Source organism: Columba livia, chromosome 7, assembly GCF_036013475.1.
Source record: "Columba livia isolate bColLiv1 breed racing homer chromosome 7, bColLiv1.pat.W.v2, whole genome shotgun sequence".
NCBI lineage: Eukaryota > Metazoa > Chordata > Aves > Columbiformes > Columbidae > Columba > Columba livia.
This window is the reverse complement of record NC_088608.1, coordinates 7286160-7305951: the sequence shown is the minus strand read 5'-3', so window position 1 is coordinate 7305951 and position 19792 is coordinate 7286160. Positions and strand designations below refer to the sequence as shown.

Sequence of the window (19792 nt, the reverse complement as noted above, 5' to 3'; positions counted from 1 at the left end):
CAGTTCGGAGGGCAGGAGCCGGTGCGGGGCTGCCCAGCGCTGAAGAAGAGGGGGCGGGAAGAGCTGCTGTGGCGGAATGAGGAGGAGGGCATGAGTCCGGGAGAGCGAGGCGTGAGGCCGCTGCAGGGACAGCGTAGGGAAAGCTGCCGGGGGTGGGTGTGAGGCGTCTCGGGGCGGCGGGACGCGATGGGGCATGCCACACAGGAGGGCAGCGTGCAGGAGGGCGCTGAGGGACGGGCGGGTGCTCACCTCTGTCCTCCAGCCCTTCGCTGAACTGCCCGCTCTCCCCGATCCGCAGCTGCTCCGGCTGCTGCTCCCGGGGGGGCACCGGCGGGCTGGCACCAGGGGGCTGCACGATGGCGGGATCCGGAGTGGTGTCCAGGGGGGCAGCGGGCGGCTCCATGTCTTGCGGGGCGGCGGGAAGCGGCTGGCGACTGTGGCAGCGAAGCGGGGAAGGAGCGGAGCATCCAGCCCGGGTGCGAGCCCGGGGAGAGGAGGAGACTCCGGCTCAGAGCATCAGGGAGACGGGGACAAGCAGCAAACAAACTCCTCCGGCTGCTCCCCGACAGCCGCTCCTCGCGGCCGCCTCATCACTAACCTCGCCGGCGGCGGAGGGGAAGCGGGGGGGGGGGGCAGGTGGGAGAACGGTGCCGCCTCCCCGCGCTGCCCTTCCCCTCCCCGCCCCGGGGAGCACCTCCGGCGGCGGGAGCGGCGCCCGGCTCCGCAGCGGGGCGGGGGCGGGAGCCGGGGCCGGGGCCGGGCGGCAGCTCGCCCCCGTGCGGAGCGGCGTGTGGAGGGCAGCTGTGAGGGCAGGAGAGGTGGCGGGAAGGGCTCTGGTGAGTCGCCCTCGGGGGCTCCTCGACCTCAAGAGCCCGCAGGCACCTGCGAAAGGTGCGGCAGGACCTTGGGCCGAAGAAGCGGCAAACCCGTCAGCCCCTCCTCGCCGTGGTGCGCCTCAGCTTCCTCCTCCCGCTGCCGACTCCCTCAGGGAGAAGAGTTGTCCAGTGAGTGTCCAAACCCGGAGTCCTCGCACAGCAGAACGAGAGACAAACACCTCCCGCTGCCTCGCCTCCCCTCCCCTCACACAGGTAAAGACCCAGCGCTCCTGTCTGCTGAGGGGTTTGCTCGTTTTCCATCTGCCATAACCCTTTCTTCAATATCAGAGCTGAATTGCCACACACATGCACCCCTCAGACTCCCCAGCATTGATACTTTGTTACACTGACAGTTGGTTTTACCAATATTGGCCTAAATGCTGGCATAGAATACACGGCAGTCTCATGCTGATTAGAGCTGGAGTCTCCTTGGCCTTCTGGGCCGGTCTCACTTAGCTCACCTGGTGGTCCTAGGGCTGCAGAATAACATAGGGAAAAAACTAAAACCTCAGGAGAACGGAAATGTAAAAAAAAAAATAATAATAATTTTACTGATAGATCTGTGCCAGAGCTGCCTGCTTCTCTGCTGGTTTCTAATGACTAGATAGAGAGGTGCAAATAAACAAAAGCATTTTCCATGCTAGCATATCTCCCAGATGCATGCTCACTAGCATGCGATGAATTTTGAAACTGCGTTGTATTTTGGCTTGGGTCTAAGAAAACGTCAGAAGACAATCAGACATTGCAGAGCAGGTCCTCAGCTCATATGTGTGGATATAATCCCCACTTAAGTTATCTGAAGATCAGGTTGCCTTTCTCTTTTGAGAAATTAACAAATTTGGGGAGTATAGAAAGGCCAGCAGGAAATTAATATTTATGCTAGCATAAAGACATGATTTCATAAGCTGTCAGAATCTTGCTGGTGTCAGCCTTATAAAAGTTTTGAACAGTTTAGTAATACCTCTTTGGGAATGGTTAGTGAAACATTGCTACCAAAATGTCTTAATTTTAATAAATTACTCAATGCTGTATGTATTTTTTCAAAATCTTTTCAGTTGTATTTCAAAGCATAAATTATTTGAAAAAGTTAATTAAGTAAATGTTAAGGTAAGTGATGTAAAATATTGTTTAAGAAACTGATTGGCATTCTGGCAACATCGTAGAAAGGCGATGGCTGTTGTGGTGTTAGGAACTAGTGTTTGCTTTTTACCTGATCTTACAATTCCTTTGTGTATAGTCTACCATACCTACTATATGAAATTGTTTTGAAGCCTTCATGCCTCTCGCCTGAATTTCATCTTCACCCTTAGCTATCCTACCCTGCCTTGTGATCCCAGAGCTTTCGCTCTTCTAGTTGGATCAGCATTAATACAAATATAAGCAACGTCAAATGTATTTTCTTTTCCCTTACGCAATGGATACAAAATTACAAAGTGCCTATTTGATGTTAATGTCAAGAGAGGTTCTCATGTGTGTAAGCAAACACAAGTGAGTTCTTCTGAGGGAAGTTTTGTTCTTTGGGTTTGGGCTGAGTTGGAAAGGGCTGGAAACCAGTAACTCCATAAAACAAGTACAGTTATTTTCTTTATGGGTTCTTTATTAAGCTCTGGCAGCCTTGAACCTACGAGATACAAGAGGAGATCTGTATGGGTATGCATGTGGGAAATGAATGAAGAGTAGAAAAGACTTACCTTTTGCTACTTGCCATAAATAACAAATTGTGATGTCTCTCTACCACTTCAAATGTGTTTGTAAAGTGAGAATCTTTAAATGGGTAGAACCAGTTTTGTAACGTGGTCACAGACAAGGGATTGGGGCCAAATCACTTTTCAGGACCTCCCAGGGATACAGAAACCTTTGGTGAGTGAGTCTGGGGAGACACTCTCTCGTGCAGAGTGCATCCAGTACAAGCCATGAAGAGTCTCTTGAAATCACTGCAATGGATCTAATGCTCCCTAATACAATTATTGCAGGATCCTTCCTCTTCTAGGGAGATAAGTTAATATCTGATCCATTCCAGTAGGAACTTTCTTGTTCAGTACATAAATGAAAAAGTGACCCTTTGGCCACTAACTCCTTTCTGTAAGTCTCTCTAAGCTACTTTGGTATTCTTATAACTTCCAGAAATCAAACCAAGAGGAAAGTCCCTGGAGATTCTTAACTCCATTTCTTTCAAAGGAGGTGAAAGGGGTAGGTTTCCAAATAATTTGGAGGAAAACTGGAACTAGGAACACCAAACCACAAGTATTAAACTTTAGTATGTTCCTTTTTATTTTTTTCAGTTCTTCTCATTTGCTGTTCTTACATAAAACTGTGTCTGGCAGGGACTGCAGCTGTCTCTATCTGTATAAATGTTACAGTGTTCAGGCTATTGCAAAGAGTATAAGGCTTGCAAGGAGTATTATAGTTTCTTTTAAATGACTCTCTTTAGTGCTTTCAAATATGTCCTCATGTGAGAAGGAATATACTCTGCATTTAGCAAATACAAATTCAAAACATTAAGCAGATCCACAATGAAGAGCCTTTCAAATCAGACCGTTATTTATATAAGCTAGCTACTAAGAAGCAGAAAGACTGCCATATCATAGCAGCTGGAAGCTACTTGGCAGCATTGCCACTTATTTCTCATGATGCCTCTTTCACCCAAAATATGTTCCATTGGGTAAAGATGTAGGGCTAGGGTTCTAAAGACGTGGATCTTGTTTTCCAGCCCTGTTGGACTTCTTGTGTAGGAAGCCTATAGGCAAAGTCATTGAAGAGAAAAAGGACTGACTGGAATAGCTATATTCTTATATGATTTTATTTCTTGGTCCCTCAAACCTCCCTTTGTTGGATATGAATAAGGAAAAGCCAAAATTGATTAAAAAAAACAAACAAAATAAAACAAAAAAAAAACCAAACACATTTCTGGATCAATTGAAATAGACTGATTCCATCCTGTATTTTATGTCTGCTGCAGGATGAATGCACATTTGCAGAACTTCGTTCCCGGTGGGAACTGCCTATAATTTCCATAATATTTTTGCTTCCAGAGAAAGGTGATTCCAAACAAGATGGAGGTTTCTTGCACCACAGCAACCTTGAAGAGAATTTCTGTTGTTTTTCTTTGTCTGGATTGTCTGTGGTCTGGTTTTGCTGTAGTTATTTGTGGTGGTTTCTTTCTTTCTTCCATTCCTCCTTCCTTTCTTCCGTTCCTCCTTCCATCTATTGAATAAATGAAACATATCAATCAGATTTGAGGCTCTTCCTCCAGGCCCACTCTAACTTCTCAGTAAAGTCAGAGAAAGAACTTCAATTATATTTGATGAAAATCAGATTAGGTCCATCATTTTATTCTTTTTCAAGTTAAGACATTTTCCTGAGGGAATAAGCCATCTCTGGGCAGTAGGTAGACCTACTTTCCTAAGTCACAGTCCCTTTGTTTCACTTAAATGCTATTCCCATACTACCATCAGCACCCATTATGGGATGACAAAGAGGAGCATGGTGCAAAAAGGCAGAAGGAATGTGGTGCTGTTGCATCGTGTAGAGTGAAAGTAGAACCAATGGGTGACAATGGCAAAACAGGTCCTGGTCTGTCAGTGAGATATTGGTCACTGAATGAATGCAGAACACTTGCTGTTCCTCCTCAGTCGATGTGGAGTTGAAATAAATCTGTTTTCATTGTAAGCAATTTTGGATGTGTTAGCATTATATATTTTCATTTGTCATTTTAAAAGTGAGAGCTGCATCTATTCTGGACTTTCTGGTTTTCCTTTTCTTTTTAGCGCTACTGACTGGAATGTTTTCACCTGAATTAGCAGAACACAGTGGTGCATTCAGAGGCTCCTGAGAAGGAAGTTTGCTTGATTTCATTGATGTTAACTAGTCAATGTTCCGTATTGACTATCGTCCTAAGTGCAGCACTTAAATTAAGAGCACTCTTGTATATTTGGAAAGAGTTGGTCAGCTGGCCCAATTATTGTTTTTTTAGTATGTTTAAAGGCATGAAAGCAAAATAACTATACTGTCACCATTCACCATTTTGTTTGCAGGGTTGCATTTCATACACATATTAAACACAAAGCTGCCTTTTTCTGGCAACAAAATACTTTATTTGTCACTGGCATTGTATCACAGTGTCAGGGAGTGCTAGTGTAAGCCAGAGTGGCTTATCAGTTTGGTCTGTTGATGTCTCATGCCTGACATTCAAAAGAAAACGCTTACTTCTTCCTTTCAACAATATACCTTTCATGGAACTACAGTGGGAGGCAATGGCATCCCCATTCAGTTTTACAGGAGACACAATTGAAACAAAACCAAGAACCAATCCAATTCTAAACGAACAAGCAGGCATCAGTCCTGTAAAGGTCATCACTATAGATCTTGATCTTAAGTGTTATTCCTCTAGGACCAAAGTCTGAGAATTATTTATGCTGGTATTCCTAAAGGCAACACCTTCAAGTGTTTATGCTGTTTAAGTGCTCTGATAGTTTGCACTACAGCTACCATTTTGTGCCTGTCGTGTGGATGAGATAGTAAGATACTTCCGATCATTCTCTGCCTTTTAAACATGTGTCCTCTGCTGAAATTAATACATTAAATAAGTCTCTTTAGTGATGAAAACCTCTAGGTTCTGTATTTCACTGCCTTTTTTCATGAACCTAGTCTTTTAATAGTCTCTCAACCATCTTGTGAGAGATTCACTACCATAGTTTTCTTTTACAAACAAATACAAATTAGACTAGATTTTGCAGGATGTTTTTTAACTTTACTTTTGTTTGCTGGCTTACTTGATGGCATGTAGGCAGGGGCAGAGGTGTATTTTGCTGTTGCTTTCTAGATCACCTGTAGTCCCACAGCATGTTCAGTGGTCAACAGGATGAGAAACTCTGCAGTAGGTTCTTTTAACTTGGTCTAAATACTTCGCAGCCTGGTATTAGTCACACTATTTTTTTAATTTAAAATAAAACAATAACTATTATGTTAGTACAATAATTTTACATTAATTTTTAAACTGCGGAGCATGCTTAAATTATCATCTAGTATGTGGGGGTCATTTAGTGTTTTCCTCTTGCACTGGTTAAATAGAGGTTAAATAGAGTCTAAATTGAAATAATCTCTCTTCTTGGCATTTTTAGACTGAATAATGTTGCGTCAAAAATAATCAGAATGTTATTTTGAAAAAAAGAATATTATAATCCAGTATCTTTTCCCTCAGGCTATGAAAGAGTGCCTATAATATGATTCCGAGAGAATACAGCATGCGGTGACCTTGGTGAGTGATGACACCTCATAGAAGCACCTACTCTTCCTCTATATGATGTTGCTGCAGGATCATATTTGCAAAAGATGCCAAAGCTAGCAAGAGCCACAAGCATGAATAAATTCCATCATGGCAACAAAGGAAGAATAAAAACATAGAATACAAAATATGTCATCTTCAAGTGAGCAGAAGATCTTGAAAAAGATTTTTCACAGTAAGTACTTTCCATCTTGAAACTACTTTAAAAGAGGTTTTTAATTTGAGTTAAATTTGCTGTGGAAATACGGGAAACCAAAAGTTTACCCACAAAAACTAAACTTACTGTTTTGTTCAGAGAAACATCACGCAGTCAGGCAAGACTACAAGCCTTTATTTCAAACATGTTATTTTCTGCTTCCCGTGCTATGTGGAAAGATCTTCCAGTGAGACTCTAACCATAGTCTAATAGATGACGTGAGTGTAAGTAGCTGAGATTTAATTTGTGCATCAAAGAAAAGAAAAAAAGAAAGCTAGGAAATTCCTAGGAAGCAAAAGTCAATATAATTTTGTAATAAACTTATCCAATGACTTATAATTACTTTATGATAATTCCTATCCAAATGCATCTTAACTACTAGGCATATCTAATGTATTTGCGTAACTTCATGTTTTCTCCTATATCTTTTCAAAAATAATACACAATTTTCCATTAAGTTTATATGATTGACCACAAGATGAAATGCACTACAGAAATCACAAAACATTATTTTCATTATGGGTGACTTTTCCTATTGCCAAGCCAATGCTTATTCCTCTGTTTGATTTAGCATGATTAAAAACACTGTGAATGTTCGCAATTATCTATCCTATGGATAAGGTAGTTGGTTAGTAAGCCTACTAAAACATCTATATTACGTTTAGCAGCGCTACGGCTTTGCACATGGCTATTAGCAATAAAACTGTCCCGTACACAAAAAGGAAGAGGGAGATGTCAGTCATATAATTTAATCTGATTATAATAAAATTCAATTTCTGCCTCCTTCAAATTTTCTCTGAAGCTGTCGATGGTCCCTAAAAGTAATCAAGGGACAGGCAGTCACATCATAATGTAGACAGCTTCCTCTCCACCATCAAGAGTACACATATTTTCAGTATCGTGGTGCAGAGGTGCTTCAACAGCAGCAGAAGTTTCATTTAATTTTCACATTATTTTATTAGAAAAGGTATATTTTAAGAGGTTTTATTTTACTGACAAAGTTGATATACTTGGATTCAGTTTATCCATTGACTATCACAGCTATCACTGGACTACATACTAGGTGTAGTTGTATTTACAAGTTTAGGCAAACTGAGGCCAGATCTGTAAAAATAAGTAATATGTTTTATTAAACCAACTGGTGTAGTTTCCCACTAATATGCTCAGAAAGTGTAGCTAGATGTACATTCTGCATGACTTCAGGAAGGGGTTTGTGTGTCCAAAAGTACCTGATTTTTTCATCTGTTGGCTTAATTTGAAAAAACTATCTGTAGACTTTGCCTTATTTTTGTACCAAAGTGTCTTCATTTCATATGTCTGGGTTTTGTCATTTTTAGGATGTCTGTATAATTTGTTGGCAGGAGATGCAACATAACATGACTTTTCAGGTTGCATCAACTATGAGTTGTATTTGGGTCAGAAAGAAAATAGTATATTTCTATAAAGTTTGAAAATCTGCAACAGTCGGCTTGCGAAAGGAAAAGAAACAACTTTGGTTTTACACCCCTTCCCTGAATCACCTCAGTCTCACTTTAAGTTTGATAATGTAACCCTTCATTTGAGACTCAACTCATTGCTTACAAAGAAATATTTAATTGTTGTTTTGATAATGTGATGTATCAGCACTATATCTTGCCCTGCTGGCTGGTGAATTGTAGGTTGGATTGACAAGCTGAATTTAGTAGGTGGGACTTCCAAATGGCCAGTTGAACATGGCAATATGGCAGTTCTGGGCAGGAGTGCCCCCATCTGTATTCTGTGGCATCCATGTCAGCAGCCGTTCAGACAAAGGTGAGATAAAGATGCAATGGGGTAAGGTGACGTGTGTTTTAATTAGCTGGACTTTTAACAAGTATTATAGCACATACGTGTGACAAAGATAAAGGCCTCACTGTGTCAGTTCCAGCCCCCAAATATTCTTACAGACCCACTGCACATTTCATGTACAAGAGGAACACAGTTTATGTTCTCAGAGCAGCCAAAATCACTTTTACATCAGGCAATACTTATCAGAGGTTATTCGTGCTTAAGTATAGCTATTATTTAGTTGTAAAATAGATCCGGCCTTTTGCTTCTTGGCTCTTAACTTACACTTCTCCAACTTTGCTATGCATCAGCACTATCTTGGCTCATTTATTGGAACTTTGTATGGAGACTGAGAATTTGGACACACACAATCAGTTCATGCCCATAAGATGCGGGTTTTTTTCATTATTCTGTCCAAAATCTCTTTTACTTCTTCAATAGAATTGCTCGTTCTTCCCTTTTCAAAACTGAAGAGGAAAAATAAGCAGTATTGAAAGAATGGATGGCCTGAGCCAGTGTCTATGTCTTGAGAGGTTGAGATAGGACATTAGGAAAATATTACTCACTATGTTATGAAAGAGCTGATGGACTCTTCTCACTTGGAGGACTGATTTATAAATTCAGCTAGCAAAAAAGCCACAGGTAGCCACAGCTGACCTGGTATAGTGGTGCTTATAGTCCTCCTTGGGGAAGAGAGTTGAACTAAATGATTTCCATAGGGTCCTTGAGGCCCACTCTTGTATGATTGAACCAATATAAACATCAAGGGCTATTTAACTAAGGTTTTACCCAGTAAATTATAAATTAAGTAATATCAAAATAGGTTGACACAATATGTGCAGCAGTTTAGAGACAGTGTTAATTCAGGACTAAGAGCAGGTTAATTCACCAAAAAAGGGCAAGTTCTATGTTTTTATGAAGGATAAAATTCTGATGACTTACTCCTCTTAGATTGTTTCTTTCCTGTTCATTTTAGAAGAGCTATTAATGGAGTATATTACTTATCTGATACAGACAGTCTCCATAGGCCCCTTATTCTACTCCAGTCTTTTTATGACAACCCTATTTCCTTTACTTTATATAACTTTGATTTTGAGGCTCCTTTTTCACTGTTTCAGTTTTTATCTATAAGCATAAAAAGGTGACCTCATAGTTATAAAGATTAAGATCATTAATTTTGAAATGCTTTGGAACTACAGGTTGTTCTGGCTGGTGTATCAGTAAACTTCCTTGAATTGCCTCTTTTATCAACTTGAAGTGCGTGTAATTCTGTTGACCAAAAAATTCAATCTCTAAATAGAAGTAAATTACGAAAGAAAATCAAAAGCCTTTCAAGGTCTGTTTCACATCCTAAAATCATTATAAATACAAGTTCACTGAGATTGTTTTGCATATCTTAACCTTGAAAATAAAATATCTTTGGAAGCTATTTAAATTTTGTGAAGATTTTTTTCATGAAAGTTTTAAAAATTAAATTATAGTCCTTTTTCTTTAAATATAATTCAGTATTAAGACTGTCAAGTGGTTGCCACACTAATTAGATTCATATTGCATGCGATATCTAGACAGACTTGTTGCATCTATACTTGTTGATTTTTCCACTAGATGGCATTATGCATTAACTACAAGTTAATTTATGAGTTTAACCATAATTTCACATGCTAAAGATTTAAAAAATAAGAAGTGATCTATTGTGCTTGCTCTCAAGAGCTCTCGCAAGAGCGAAAGAACTGTGTCTCAAAAATCACTTGACCTATTTCTGCCTAACAGTAACCCAATCTCTTCGTAATGCATCAAATATGGATTTACTCAGAAGCAATAAGGGAAGTCAGCCATGGCAACAGTATCTGATCCTGTGTGCGGAGTATCTTCTAGAATAAAACTCTTCCAACCTTTTCTGCATTTAATTTTTAAAAAGTGACTTCAGTGTTGCAAATTCCTTCCTTTTTGGCTACATGGCTTCAACTGAAGTGATAGGAAGTGTCCTAAGTAAAGCTGCAATGCTGAAGAATGCTGTAAATAAAGAACCTCAGATGAGCTCTTTTTTTTATTTGGAAGCTATTTCAGGATAGATTATCAGAATAATTTATCACTTCAAGTTTAAATATAGATATGCTTTTGTTTCCTCCACCCAGATAACAGTGATCCCTAACAAAATTATATGGTGCTCAGGAGTGAGGTTTGTAGAACTTAAGCTCTTGACCAGCGAAGCACCATCTGATGTGAAGCAAAGGTCAAATACCTTCCCAAGTACTGACTAGTGGGATTTTTGCTTTAATCCCAAGATTAGTGGTGACTGGACAAGGTAAGATCAGCAGTCCTGGCAGCAAGAAGGCAATGGCAAGGATTTGGTATGTGAGAACCAAGGGAGCAGCGCTAGTGGTCTGGGGGATGGAAAGGAAGGAGATGAAACAGGGACAAGTAACAAAGCCAGAGATGGAGGAAAAGAGGAACCACGGAGGGAGAACAGTGTGGTGACAGGAAGGCCCAAATTTTTCATGCCAGGCTTGCTGTTGTTTTTTACGCGTGCTAGTGTGTGTAGGTACATGGGTATTAATTTTAAATCTGTATTCTGGGGGAAAAGAGGTGATCCTTTGTTTTAAACTTGTCTTCCAGAACTGAGATAGTATTCACAAAAGAGGGTGCATCAAATTGCTGATCAGATATGTATTATTTAGGATACACTTCCCTGCATTCCATATTCTGAACTGGCTTTCTTCTTGATTCTTCATGTAGAAAGTAAGAGGCTCTAGGCTGGAAAGGGATAATCTAATATAATAACAGCTAACTTTAAGAAGGGGTATAGAATACAAGCTGGATGAACCAGTTCAGTTAGCTTGGGCTGGTAATGGGAAAGCATCCAAGGCCAAGAAAACACGTAAATATTAGCTTAGTATTAAACAGGTCTTTTAAATTGTCATCATGGGCAAACACATAATAGAAAAGGAGTTAAACTTGTGCTTAGAGTCATCTCTGCATTGGGGTTTTGTGAAGAGGACTACCAATGCCACTTGTAAAAACTTATCACAAACATTGCCATAAATTCAGGCTGTTAAACTATTTGTGTTTTCTACTTAAAACTTTATTTTACTCATGCTACCTCATGAGCTTTAATAAACTAGAATTTTAACTGTCCTATGCAGTGCATGGCTGTAGATAATGCAATATGTCATTCTTTTACATACAAGTGTTTGTGGTTTGTATTTGTCTATGATAGTCAATATGATTCAACTCTTTTGTAACACTGTTATGAAAGAATATGGCATGATACCTGCCCTCTACCACAATGCTGTTAAACTTTTTTCAAAGACTACGTGAGCAGGGTGAGTGCCAGGAAATTTTGGCCAAGCATCCATCTTTTACGCAGCACTGATCTCTCCTTTCTTAATCCCCAGCTCATGTTGCAGAGGCTGGAATCAGCTCACAGGTACATCGCTGTATGATGGAGACTGTAACACTAGTCAATGCTGGTGTTAATTTCTGTCACCTCCTGTCACACTGAGGTATGGGGCCATTTACTTATTCCAACCAATTCAGGCTCACGCTCTGCTCTTGCAACATCATGTGTTTACCTGGGGGCTTTGCTCCACTTTTTTTGCCATGAACAAAGGGAGACACTACTAACTAAAGGAGGAGGGCTGCATACATTTGGAATTGCAGTAGCATCCTGCAATAGTATCTGTACTTCAAGTCGGTGACCAACAGCCAGGCTGTGAAGGAAAGAGGAGTGAATCCTTGGCAACTGGCTCCGTAAAGGATCCTGTTTTATCCCTGGCAGCACAGGTCTCAGTAAACTCATGATTCCACTGGACCTAACTATAGGCATCCAGAAATTGAATTGATGTGTGAACATTATTATTTCTGGTTCCCAAAGGGTAAAATATACTTGCAGCATATATGGCTGTTATGTTAGGAAAAAAAACAAAACAAAAGAAAAACACCATAAAAAACCTCTAACCAAACCAATAAAAGAATTAAATATGAAGTCTCCATGGGAACATAGCAGAAGGTCCATTTTGCTGTGGCAGCCCTCCTCCTTTGTTCTTTCCTGGCCAGGTCCCCAGCAAGCAGGTGAGTGTCTGAAAGAGGCTGTAAATACAAGGTATAGTAATAGAGGTGAGAATGAACCAAATCTTGAGATTTTGGGTGAAACACAGAGATCCACGTAAAAAAGACTAATTTAAGAAGTCATTTAACTACATTTCAGTTATATATTTGAAGCACCTACAAAATTCAAGTACGGACTAGGGTATAGTTCCACTGAATTAGAGTAACTGGTTTCCTTTTGTCATTTGAAATGAAGAGACTGAATGTAGGTTTTAGTTGGTTAGTAATATTAGAAATTTATTCTTGTTAATTGTACTATTGGTTAATTTTTATAAGCACACATATTTCATTACTAGGATCCAAAATGTGAGAGCTTCACAAATGGTAGCAAATCTTATTACTAGTTATCAGATTTTCATATGAAAAATGTTAGTGAGATGAGCAAGCATGTTAGAAAAGTGGATACTTGGAAGCGTGTATTTTCTTTTTGTTCCTAAAAATGCTCTATTACTAGAGACAAAGGAATTTTAAAAGACCCATTCACCAACCAATGAATTACCTGAATATGTAAAACATTCTTTACAAATCCACCATACTTAGCAGCAGCTCAACCCAGCTGTACTTTGACATTGCAGCATTAGCCACAAAATCAGACAGCCCAAGCTTGCGTCACTTACCACAGGCAAAATCCATTGCAATCAATGTGATATAAGTGCTCTATGTGTATATTGTAATCACTGTTTGGTGCTCCACCTAATGCACTACAAATTGCAACCTGTGGTATTCACAGTGAGCTGCACAATTATTTTTAACAAATTTATGGTTTATAATGCCGTTCTCGTTTTTTGAGGCACCATACTGACATGGGCGATCGGACATAATCCGAAACTGGCATTCTAAACTGCCTTTGTATTAGATTACTGAAATCTGGGCAAAGTTTACCTGTAATCCTTCATTTAAACTGGTCTTTCCAGTGGTTCAAAACTATTTTTTGAACCATGACTTGATAGCTCTCTTCTGAAACAACTGGATTTCCTGGTAAGTCCAGTGGGTTTTCTGTTGGGTTCAAAATGAATAATTATAACAGAGTACTTCTAAAACACCTTCACTATTTTTATCGTAAAAAAGTTAACATGAAATATTAGGTTGTGAAAGAACTGGAATGAGTGAAAGCTTCAATATTTGGATCTTTCTTAATTCCTGTGATAATCTGAACTGTATTCTCACTCTGGTCCCTTAATTTTAATATCTTGTGGATTTCAAAAGAAACTATTATGAAACATAGATCCTATATTGGAATTAATTTAAGTGGAAAAATAAATCCTGAAACTTAAAGACAGAAAAATGTTTGTATCTCAGCAAGTGAAAGCAGGCTCCAGAAATCCTCTGTGGAGGCATTCCTCTGCCAAGCTCCCTCCTCCAGATGAACAAATAAATGCAGCTGCACCGCTAAACGCTAAACATTTACATCGTAACATCTGCATAGTTGGAAAAGTCTTTGCTTTGGCACTCACTGCTGTAATCTACAGATACCAATATTCCTGCCTGTCAGAAACTCAGTAAATGCAGCATCAGTCTAAAGTCACGGCTGACCCACAAGCACAACACTTACTGGGAGCCAGGGCTTCAGCGCAGAAGAAAATCTCTTTGGTGACAGGGATTCACAGCGACTCAGAAATGATGGAACATCAGACTCCATGCTCAAGCAGAACCCGAGGACCCAGGGGGAAACCTCTGTCATTAGCCCAGTCCTAGGAGTGCAGCTACTGCTTCTGCAGGGTTCTAGAGGCAGATGTAGGAATTCATTGAAGCAGCTGAAGAAACTCGGATACTAGCTTTTTCTGTTGGTTCATTGGCTTCCTTTCTGAAGCAGTAAAAGCTCTGAGAAGACCATTCTTATGCCCAAAATTCAGATACCCCCAGACAAAGGCACAGAGAGGCCTCTGCAAGGAGAGAAAGGTGGGTATTTGAGTATCTAACAAACAGGAAAAGAAGTTGGTAAAGACAACATTTGGCAACAGTTACTGTTTATTTATTTTAGACACCAACCTTCTATATAATTGCAACAATCTCAGGTGTCACCATGAGGTATTAGCTTGAAAATTATGACTTTTTAATAGCGGTATCTGTAAGCTTCATTCCATCTGTTCTTTCTGGTCCGTGTTTATGCTACTGGTATCTGCCTGGTTGCTCCCACTGCAGAAGAGTCACACTTGGCCTGTTATGTGCTTAAATAACATATTTTTTGTTTGTTCTTGTCTACACAGGAAAAAAATCTGGTTTACTTGTACTCACATTTTGGAGAATATTTAATTATAATTTTTGATAGAACATTTACATGCAAGATAAATTCATAGTAGTTGTAAAATGCAGAATTGCAGCTGTAGTGTATTAAGAAAATAATTGTACTATCTTAAATATAACCATATATTTTTATTTAGAATACTGGTTGAGTTTGTAATATTTTCTAGAAACCTGAAAATAAATGGTGATTTATTAGGGCTTAACTTACACAGCAGAGAACACAGTGATGGTCAGGATTTTGGCATGGGGCACGTTGTTTGCTTTCACCACTGTGTGATTCATCAGAACTCTTGCTAGGCTAGCAGTCACAAAGCAGTGCAGTGTGCTGCCAAAGGCATCAGCAAACTTGGCCACCTTTACGCTATAAATGTTAAGTGACACAACTGTGGTGTCTGTGGTAGGTCAGAGACAACCTGGTCAGCGTCATCCTGAGCTTGTGCAACCATGAAGCTTTACTATGCAAATTTAATAGCTGAGATTTTAGGAGCATTAGAGATGCATCAGTACAGCATCACGTCTAAGCTGAAAAGCCCAGCTTCTCTGCAAGGCTAAACTGACTCAGATACAGACCAGCATCAGCTCTGATGTTTGTCTAAACAGGGGCTCTTTCAGTTGTTCATTTCTACAAAGGCTTTTGAATAACAAAATGAAAAATCAAATCTACATGTGTTTGGTGTTTCATGATGAATACACCTGCGCTGCTGCCATCTTGAGCTGATTTAGTTGGTTGTAGATTGGAGATGTCTGTACCTTTTCTCTATTGCATCCTGTAAATGTGTCTAAATGAAATGCAGACATTGCAGACCAGCTCTCTGTGCAAGCTGCCAGGAGTTTAGACAGTCACACTGAAGCATTTGGTACATGGCATTTACAAAGGGGTAATCACAATGCCATCCGCTTTCGGGGATACATCTTTGCTAAGGACTTTACTGGTGTTCCTGTAGCTGGACATGTCCTCCTGCAGTAGCTATGTGACATATACTAATGTCTTCCTATAAAAAATAGAATCCACTGTAAAGCACTTGAGATCTACGTGCAGAAAGTGCTACATGGGAACTGCATGATGTTATTCCTCATTAGAAGGGGAAACATAACCATTGTTATTATTCCCCATCAAAAGGAAACCATACGACTACCAGTAAAGTCTGTGTTCTCTGGAGTCCCAGAAGAGGATTAAATTCTGTGATTAGGCTAATTTAATAGGAGAGGTTTAATTATTTGATACCACACAAAAAATAGAATTACTGACTTTTGCATCCTTTCCAAATGTGACATTTCCAAGCAGGTCTGTCATGGCAGTCTCAAAGGACCGGTGCAGTCCCCAGCACAGCCAAAGGACAACCTGTTGCTTAGCAACCAATATAAGTGCACTGCTGAACATTCATTTCATTTGGAAAGGGACGTATTCTTTAAGTCCTTCATCTTAGCTACTGAGCACAAAGAGTTTTCCACTTGTTTTTCCATAGCTGTGCACATGTGTAAAACGGCCAATTTGCACAAAGAAATGTGCAATTTATAGAGCAGGTGCCAGAGAAGAACATGCAAAACTGAAGGTCTGAAAAACTGGCACAAGTATTTTAGCTCTTTCTAGCATCAGCATCCTGAATTTACCTCTTTGTTTCCTTGTTCATCCTACTTGAAAACGGGCTGCCTTGGTAGCCTGTACGTGGCAGGGCTGTCTGCAGAGTTTACTGATGTTTGTTGATGCATGCTCTTTTGAAGAAAGCCGTGTCATGGTTTTCCCACTGATATGAGGAAATGCATTCTCCCCCATAAACAAAGGCCAGACCCTGACTTTCCGGCCTGAAGACTCCAAATCTCAGATTCTGTAATTGTTTCAGAAAAGCAGCTAAATAGCTTTGAATAAGAGCATTTAGTGCTTTACACGTGACACCACTTTCAGTTTAGCGCTTGTCCCTACAGTGAAATAAAACCCTATAGTTCTGCTAGACTTGTGTCTGAGTATCTGAACTCAACCCTGGCCTGAAAAGTCTCTAGCTAAATTGTCCTGAAGGAGTTGTTCGTCACATTTCCCAGTCTAAACTCACACAAACAGAAATCAGATAATGCACAAAAAATATATTGGAAGTTAGTCAAAATCAATGCGATTTGGTTTCTAATGGCCATAATAAATGCATGTTTTATTGCATGTGATCTTAAAGACACATATGCCATGCATAAGCATACTGGGGCATGTCATTTTAATGTATGTCACATCTTAATGTACGGAGGAGGCTACTTTTGGCTGGGAAGAAGTTTGTATGAATCTTAGTTCTCCCTGGCAGATGCTGCAAGTACATTCATTGACTGATCTCTCTTATTTTTTTCTAACCAGCTTTGTGCTCTCATCCAAATGCTCTAGGATGTAAATTATTTGTGGGTAGCCCAAGAATGGCTACAGTTCAGGTCTTATATGGGCCCACAAATGGTAAAATGTAACTTTCTGTTGCCCCAGACATTATGCATGTGAAAGTTTCCATCTGGTCACCATCTCCTGCCTGACATCACAGCGAATTTAAGCTCAGCTGCAGGTTTTCCTGGCTACTGTCATCAATTCCTGCACCTCTGTATCACACTCCAGGAACTCACAGGCAGGTGAAGACAGGTAGCAAGGGCCATGCTAAAAGCCATCATGTTGCACTAGGCCACAAACCCAGCATAGAGACTGAGAGGCATACGTCACTGACTGATATCAGGTAGATTGCCCAAAACATCAGTGAAGGTGTCCTGTTTTTGAAACCCATGCACTCAGAGTAGGCAGAGTGCCTGGCCAGCTGAAGATGCTTTTTTTTTGTAGCCACTGATGGTCTTTCTCATGCTGATCCAATGGATCATATCAGATATAGACAGATTATTATTATCTCTTTGATCAAGTGAAATGGATACAAATTTTGCCTTTGACTGGTATGGTTTCCAACTGATGTATTTTGTTAAATGAAATGCAGTGTGGGAGTACTGCACTGTTTGCAAGCTAGTATGTGTCTTGGGAGCAGCAAGTAACAACCACATCTCTTTTTAGAGCTGAGAAAAGTGAAGCGCAGTGTGGAAGAAATGCTGCTGATCTCTGCATGGGAACCTGCAGCTATGGTGACTTAGAAGATATTTGGTGTCTTAGAGTATTCAGATACACAAATCTCTTCCTCAACCTCTCCTTCACTAGTACCTCTACTTTCTATGCTTATGCAGGGAGTTGTCTTCCAGACATCTCTTTATTGAAGGACTCATCTTAACTCTCTGCCTTGTGTCTATGGATTCAGAGGGTGCATGTCACAGAGTTCCCACAGCTGAATCGATAATTCTTTACTATCTCTGCTGTCATATACACAGGAACATTGCTTGCCAACAGGCTAACACTGGAGTGCTGGATCATGTAACATAGCTGTCTCATTTGGAAGCAAGAGAACAAATACGCTGCTTAACCTGGCGGCCTGGTCATGAAGAGATTGGATTTGATTTTGAGATGGAAATAATTGCTATTTTCAGTCCCATTGGTTTGAGCTGTTGAAGTGAATTATTTGCTGTCCTGCTTTATTTAGGGAATACTCTCCCAAAGCTGCTGTTTCCTATTTCTTGTCAACATTTGGTCTTCAGTGATCTCACGCTGCAGAGCAGCAGACCATCAAGCAAACAAGCAGCCCTGTCGCAAGGAGCTGACTTGAAGAATAACTCTAAAAAGTTTAGCTGACCAAATCAAAAGCAGACTTGCTTAATGAGTGAACAAACAGAGAAATACAAGAGTCCATGTTTTTTTTCAAGTCCAAACAAAATAACAAAGTCTGAAAAAGGATGAAACAAAATGGGCCGTTTGTTTTTCAAGTTGCTTGACTGAAGTTGCAAGAGTTGTAACAGCATTTAGTTTTGAAAAAATCAGCATTTTTCACCAGAAACAAATTAATCAAGAAATGGTTAACCAGCTTCACTAGAACACACCACATGAGTAGCATACATTAAAATAAAACTACAGAGGAAATAAATTACAGAGAAAAATAGAGCACAAAGAAAAGGCAAAAGTACCTTGAGGAAAGAAGCGTAATACCAAAATGAGTAACGGGCAAAACACAAGATGTAGTTTCAGAGAAAATCTGAGCTGGCTCCAGTTAAACTTTACTGAGGATGCAGAAACTGTTTGCCATATTAGCTAGTGAACTCCGCTAGCATTAATTACCAAGGTAATCGGAGCCATTCTCCTGCCAGATCTTGAGCCAGCCTGAGAGGCTGTGAGCACCCGTATGTACTGAATCAATAATGAGGAGGGGGAATAAAGCGCAGACCATAGATTTGGCTACAATTCAATATTTCTGTGATTTTTTTTTATTTTATTGTTTTTTACATAACTTTAAAGAAAATGCAAGGGAAAGAACAGACAGTAAATGAGGAGGTATGACTGTCTACCAAGGGTGTATTATATGCTCTCTACAGTTTATTTCAGAATCTAAGAAAGAAAAGGGAGGAACTTCAAGTCAGCAAGTTTAATACATTTATTCGAATTCAATTTTATTGAATGATTTTCAACTGTAAACAAGTTTGCATTTTAGATTCTGTGTGAAATAAATCCCTTCAGAGTGCCAATATAAATATACATTTTCCCTTTGCCCTTGGCCAGCTGTAGTTTATGCATTAACAGGGACTTTCTGCCCGAAGTCTTTGTTTCCGAGAGCCACTCCTCTGGGATTTCAGCTCCCTGGTTGGCCACTGTCCCCAGCCCTCCTCATAAAACAGCAGGTGGATGTAAACAGCAGGCAAAGTTAATAACCTGCTGAACCAGGGGCAGGAGAGATAGTAGCAATTACACAGAAAGCATTTTCACAGAAGCAATATTTCTCCTTTGGTACTTCAGAAATGAAAATTGATATTCATAGCCACATTCTACCTAAGGAATGGCCTGACCTAAAAAAGGTAATAAGAGTTTAGATATTCAGTGCCTTATGTTCTCAGCAGCCATTTCTACAAATGTAATTTTTGAAAGAGCAAAGAATTAAGGGTTCTGTTAGAAATATCTCTAGGTTATTGTCTAATTTGATTTTTTTTTCAGGTATTTGTATTGCATTGCTTTACAAAACAAGAGTCCCAGTAAAAAAGAGATGGAAAACTGAGCTCTGTTCCCCACTCCTTATTTAGTTGGGAGCAATTCTTATATTTTTGCTGTTTTTTTTGTGAGACTTAACATTGTCAAATGATGAGGTGTGAATTCCACGTTTTTCATAAAACCAGAGCTGTCAGGTTCCCAAATGGTATTCACTTTTGTTTTAAATAAGAGAAATAAGCAAATATTAGACCAGA

The 19792-nt window shown here is 40.0% G+C and overlaps 2 protein-coding genes and 1 long non-coding RNA gene across 14 annotated transcripts in view; 1 reads left to right on the top strand and 2 right to left on the bottom strand.

Moving 5' to 3' along the window:
• The window catches only part of TMEM163 (transmembrane protein 163), a 92335-nt gene extending 91645 nt beyond the window's left edge, over window positions 1-690 (bottom strand). The window contains exon 1 of one of the 2 annotated variants that reach the window (XM_065069600.1): window positions 250-690. In XM_065069600.1, coding sequence (XP_064925672.1) covers window positions 250-403 — 154 coding nt within the window. In that variant the 5' untranslated portion in view covers window positions 404-690. The remainder of the gene's footprint in view (window positions 1-249) is intronic. The other variant, XM_065069601.1, reaches the window with a different exon arrangement.
• A 96-nt stretch (window positions 691-786) lies between these two features.
• Window positions 787-19792, top strand: part of ACMSD (aminocarboxymuconate semialdehyde decarboxylase) — a 41566-nt gene continuing 22560 nt past the window's right edge. Inside the window, exons 1-3 of one of the 10 annotated variants that reach the window (XM_065069598.1) lie at window positions 787-1088; window positions 6076-6132; window positions 11557-11664. Coding sequence is in view for 7 of the 10 variants with exons in the window: in XM_005508943.3 (XP_005509000.1) it covers window positions 19352-19408 (57 nt within the window). In the remaining 3 variants the exon portion in view is untranslated. Of the gene's footprint in view, window positions 1089-6075; window positions 6335-6421; window positions 11665-17980; window positions 19409-19792 lie in introns of those variants that run through there. The other 9 variants (XM_021296507.2, XM_021296511.2, XM_021296510.2 and 6 more) reach the window with 9 other exon arrangements.
• The window catches only part of LOC102085403 (uncharacterized), a 42383-nt gene continuing 25045 nt past the window's right edge, over window positions 2455-19792 (bottom strand). Inside the window, exons 2-4 of one of the 2 annotated variants that reach the window (XR_010473829.1) lie at window positions 13821-14151; window positions 13151-13264; window positions 2455-4079 (exon numbers count right to left, since the gene is read on the bottom strand). This is a non-coding gene — a long non-coding RNA (uncharacterized LOC102085403). The remainder of the gene's footprint in view (window positions 4080-13150; window positions 13265-13820; window positions 14152-19792) is intronic. The other variant, XR_010473828.1, reaches the window with a different exon arrangement.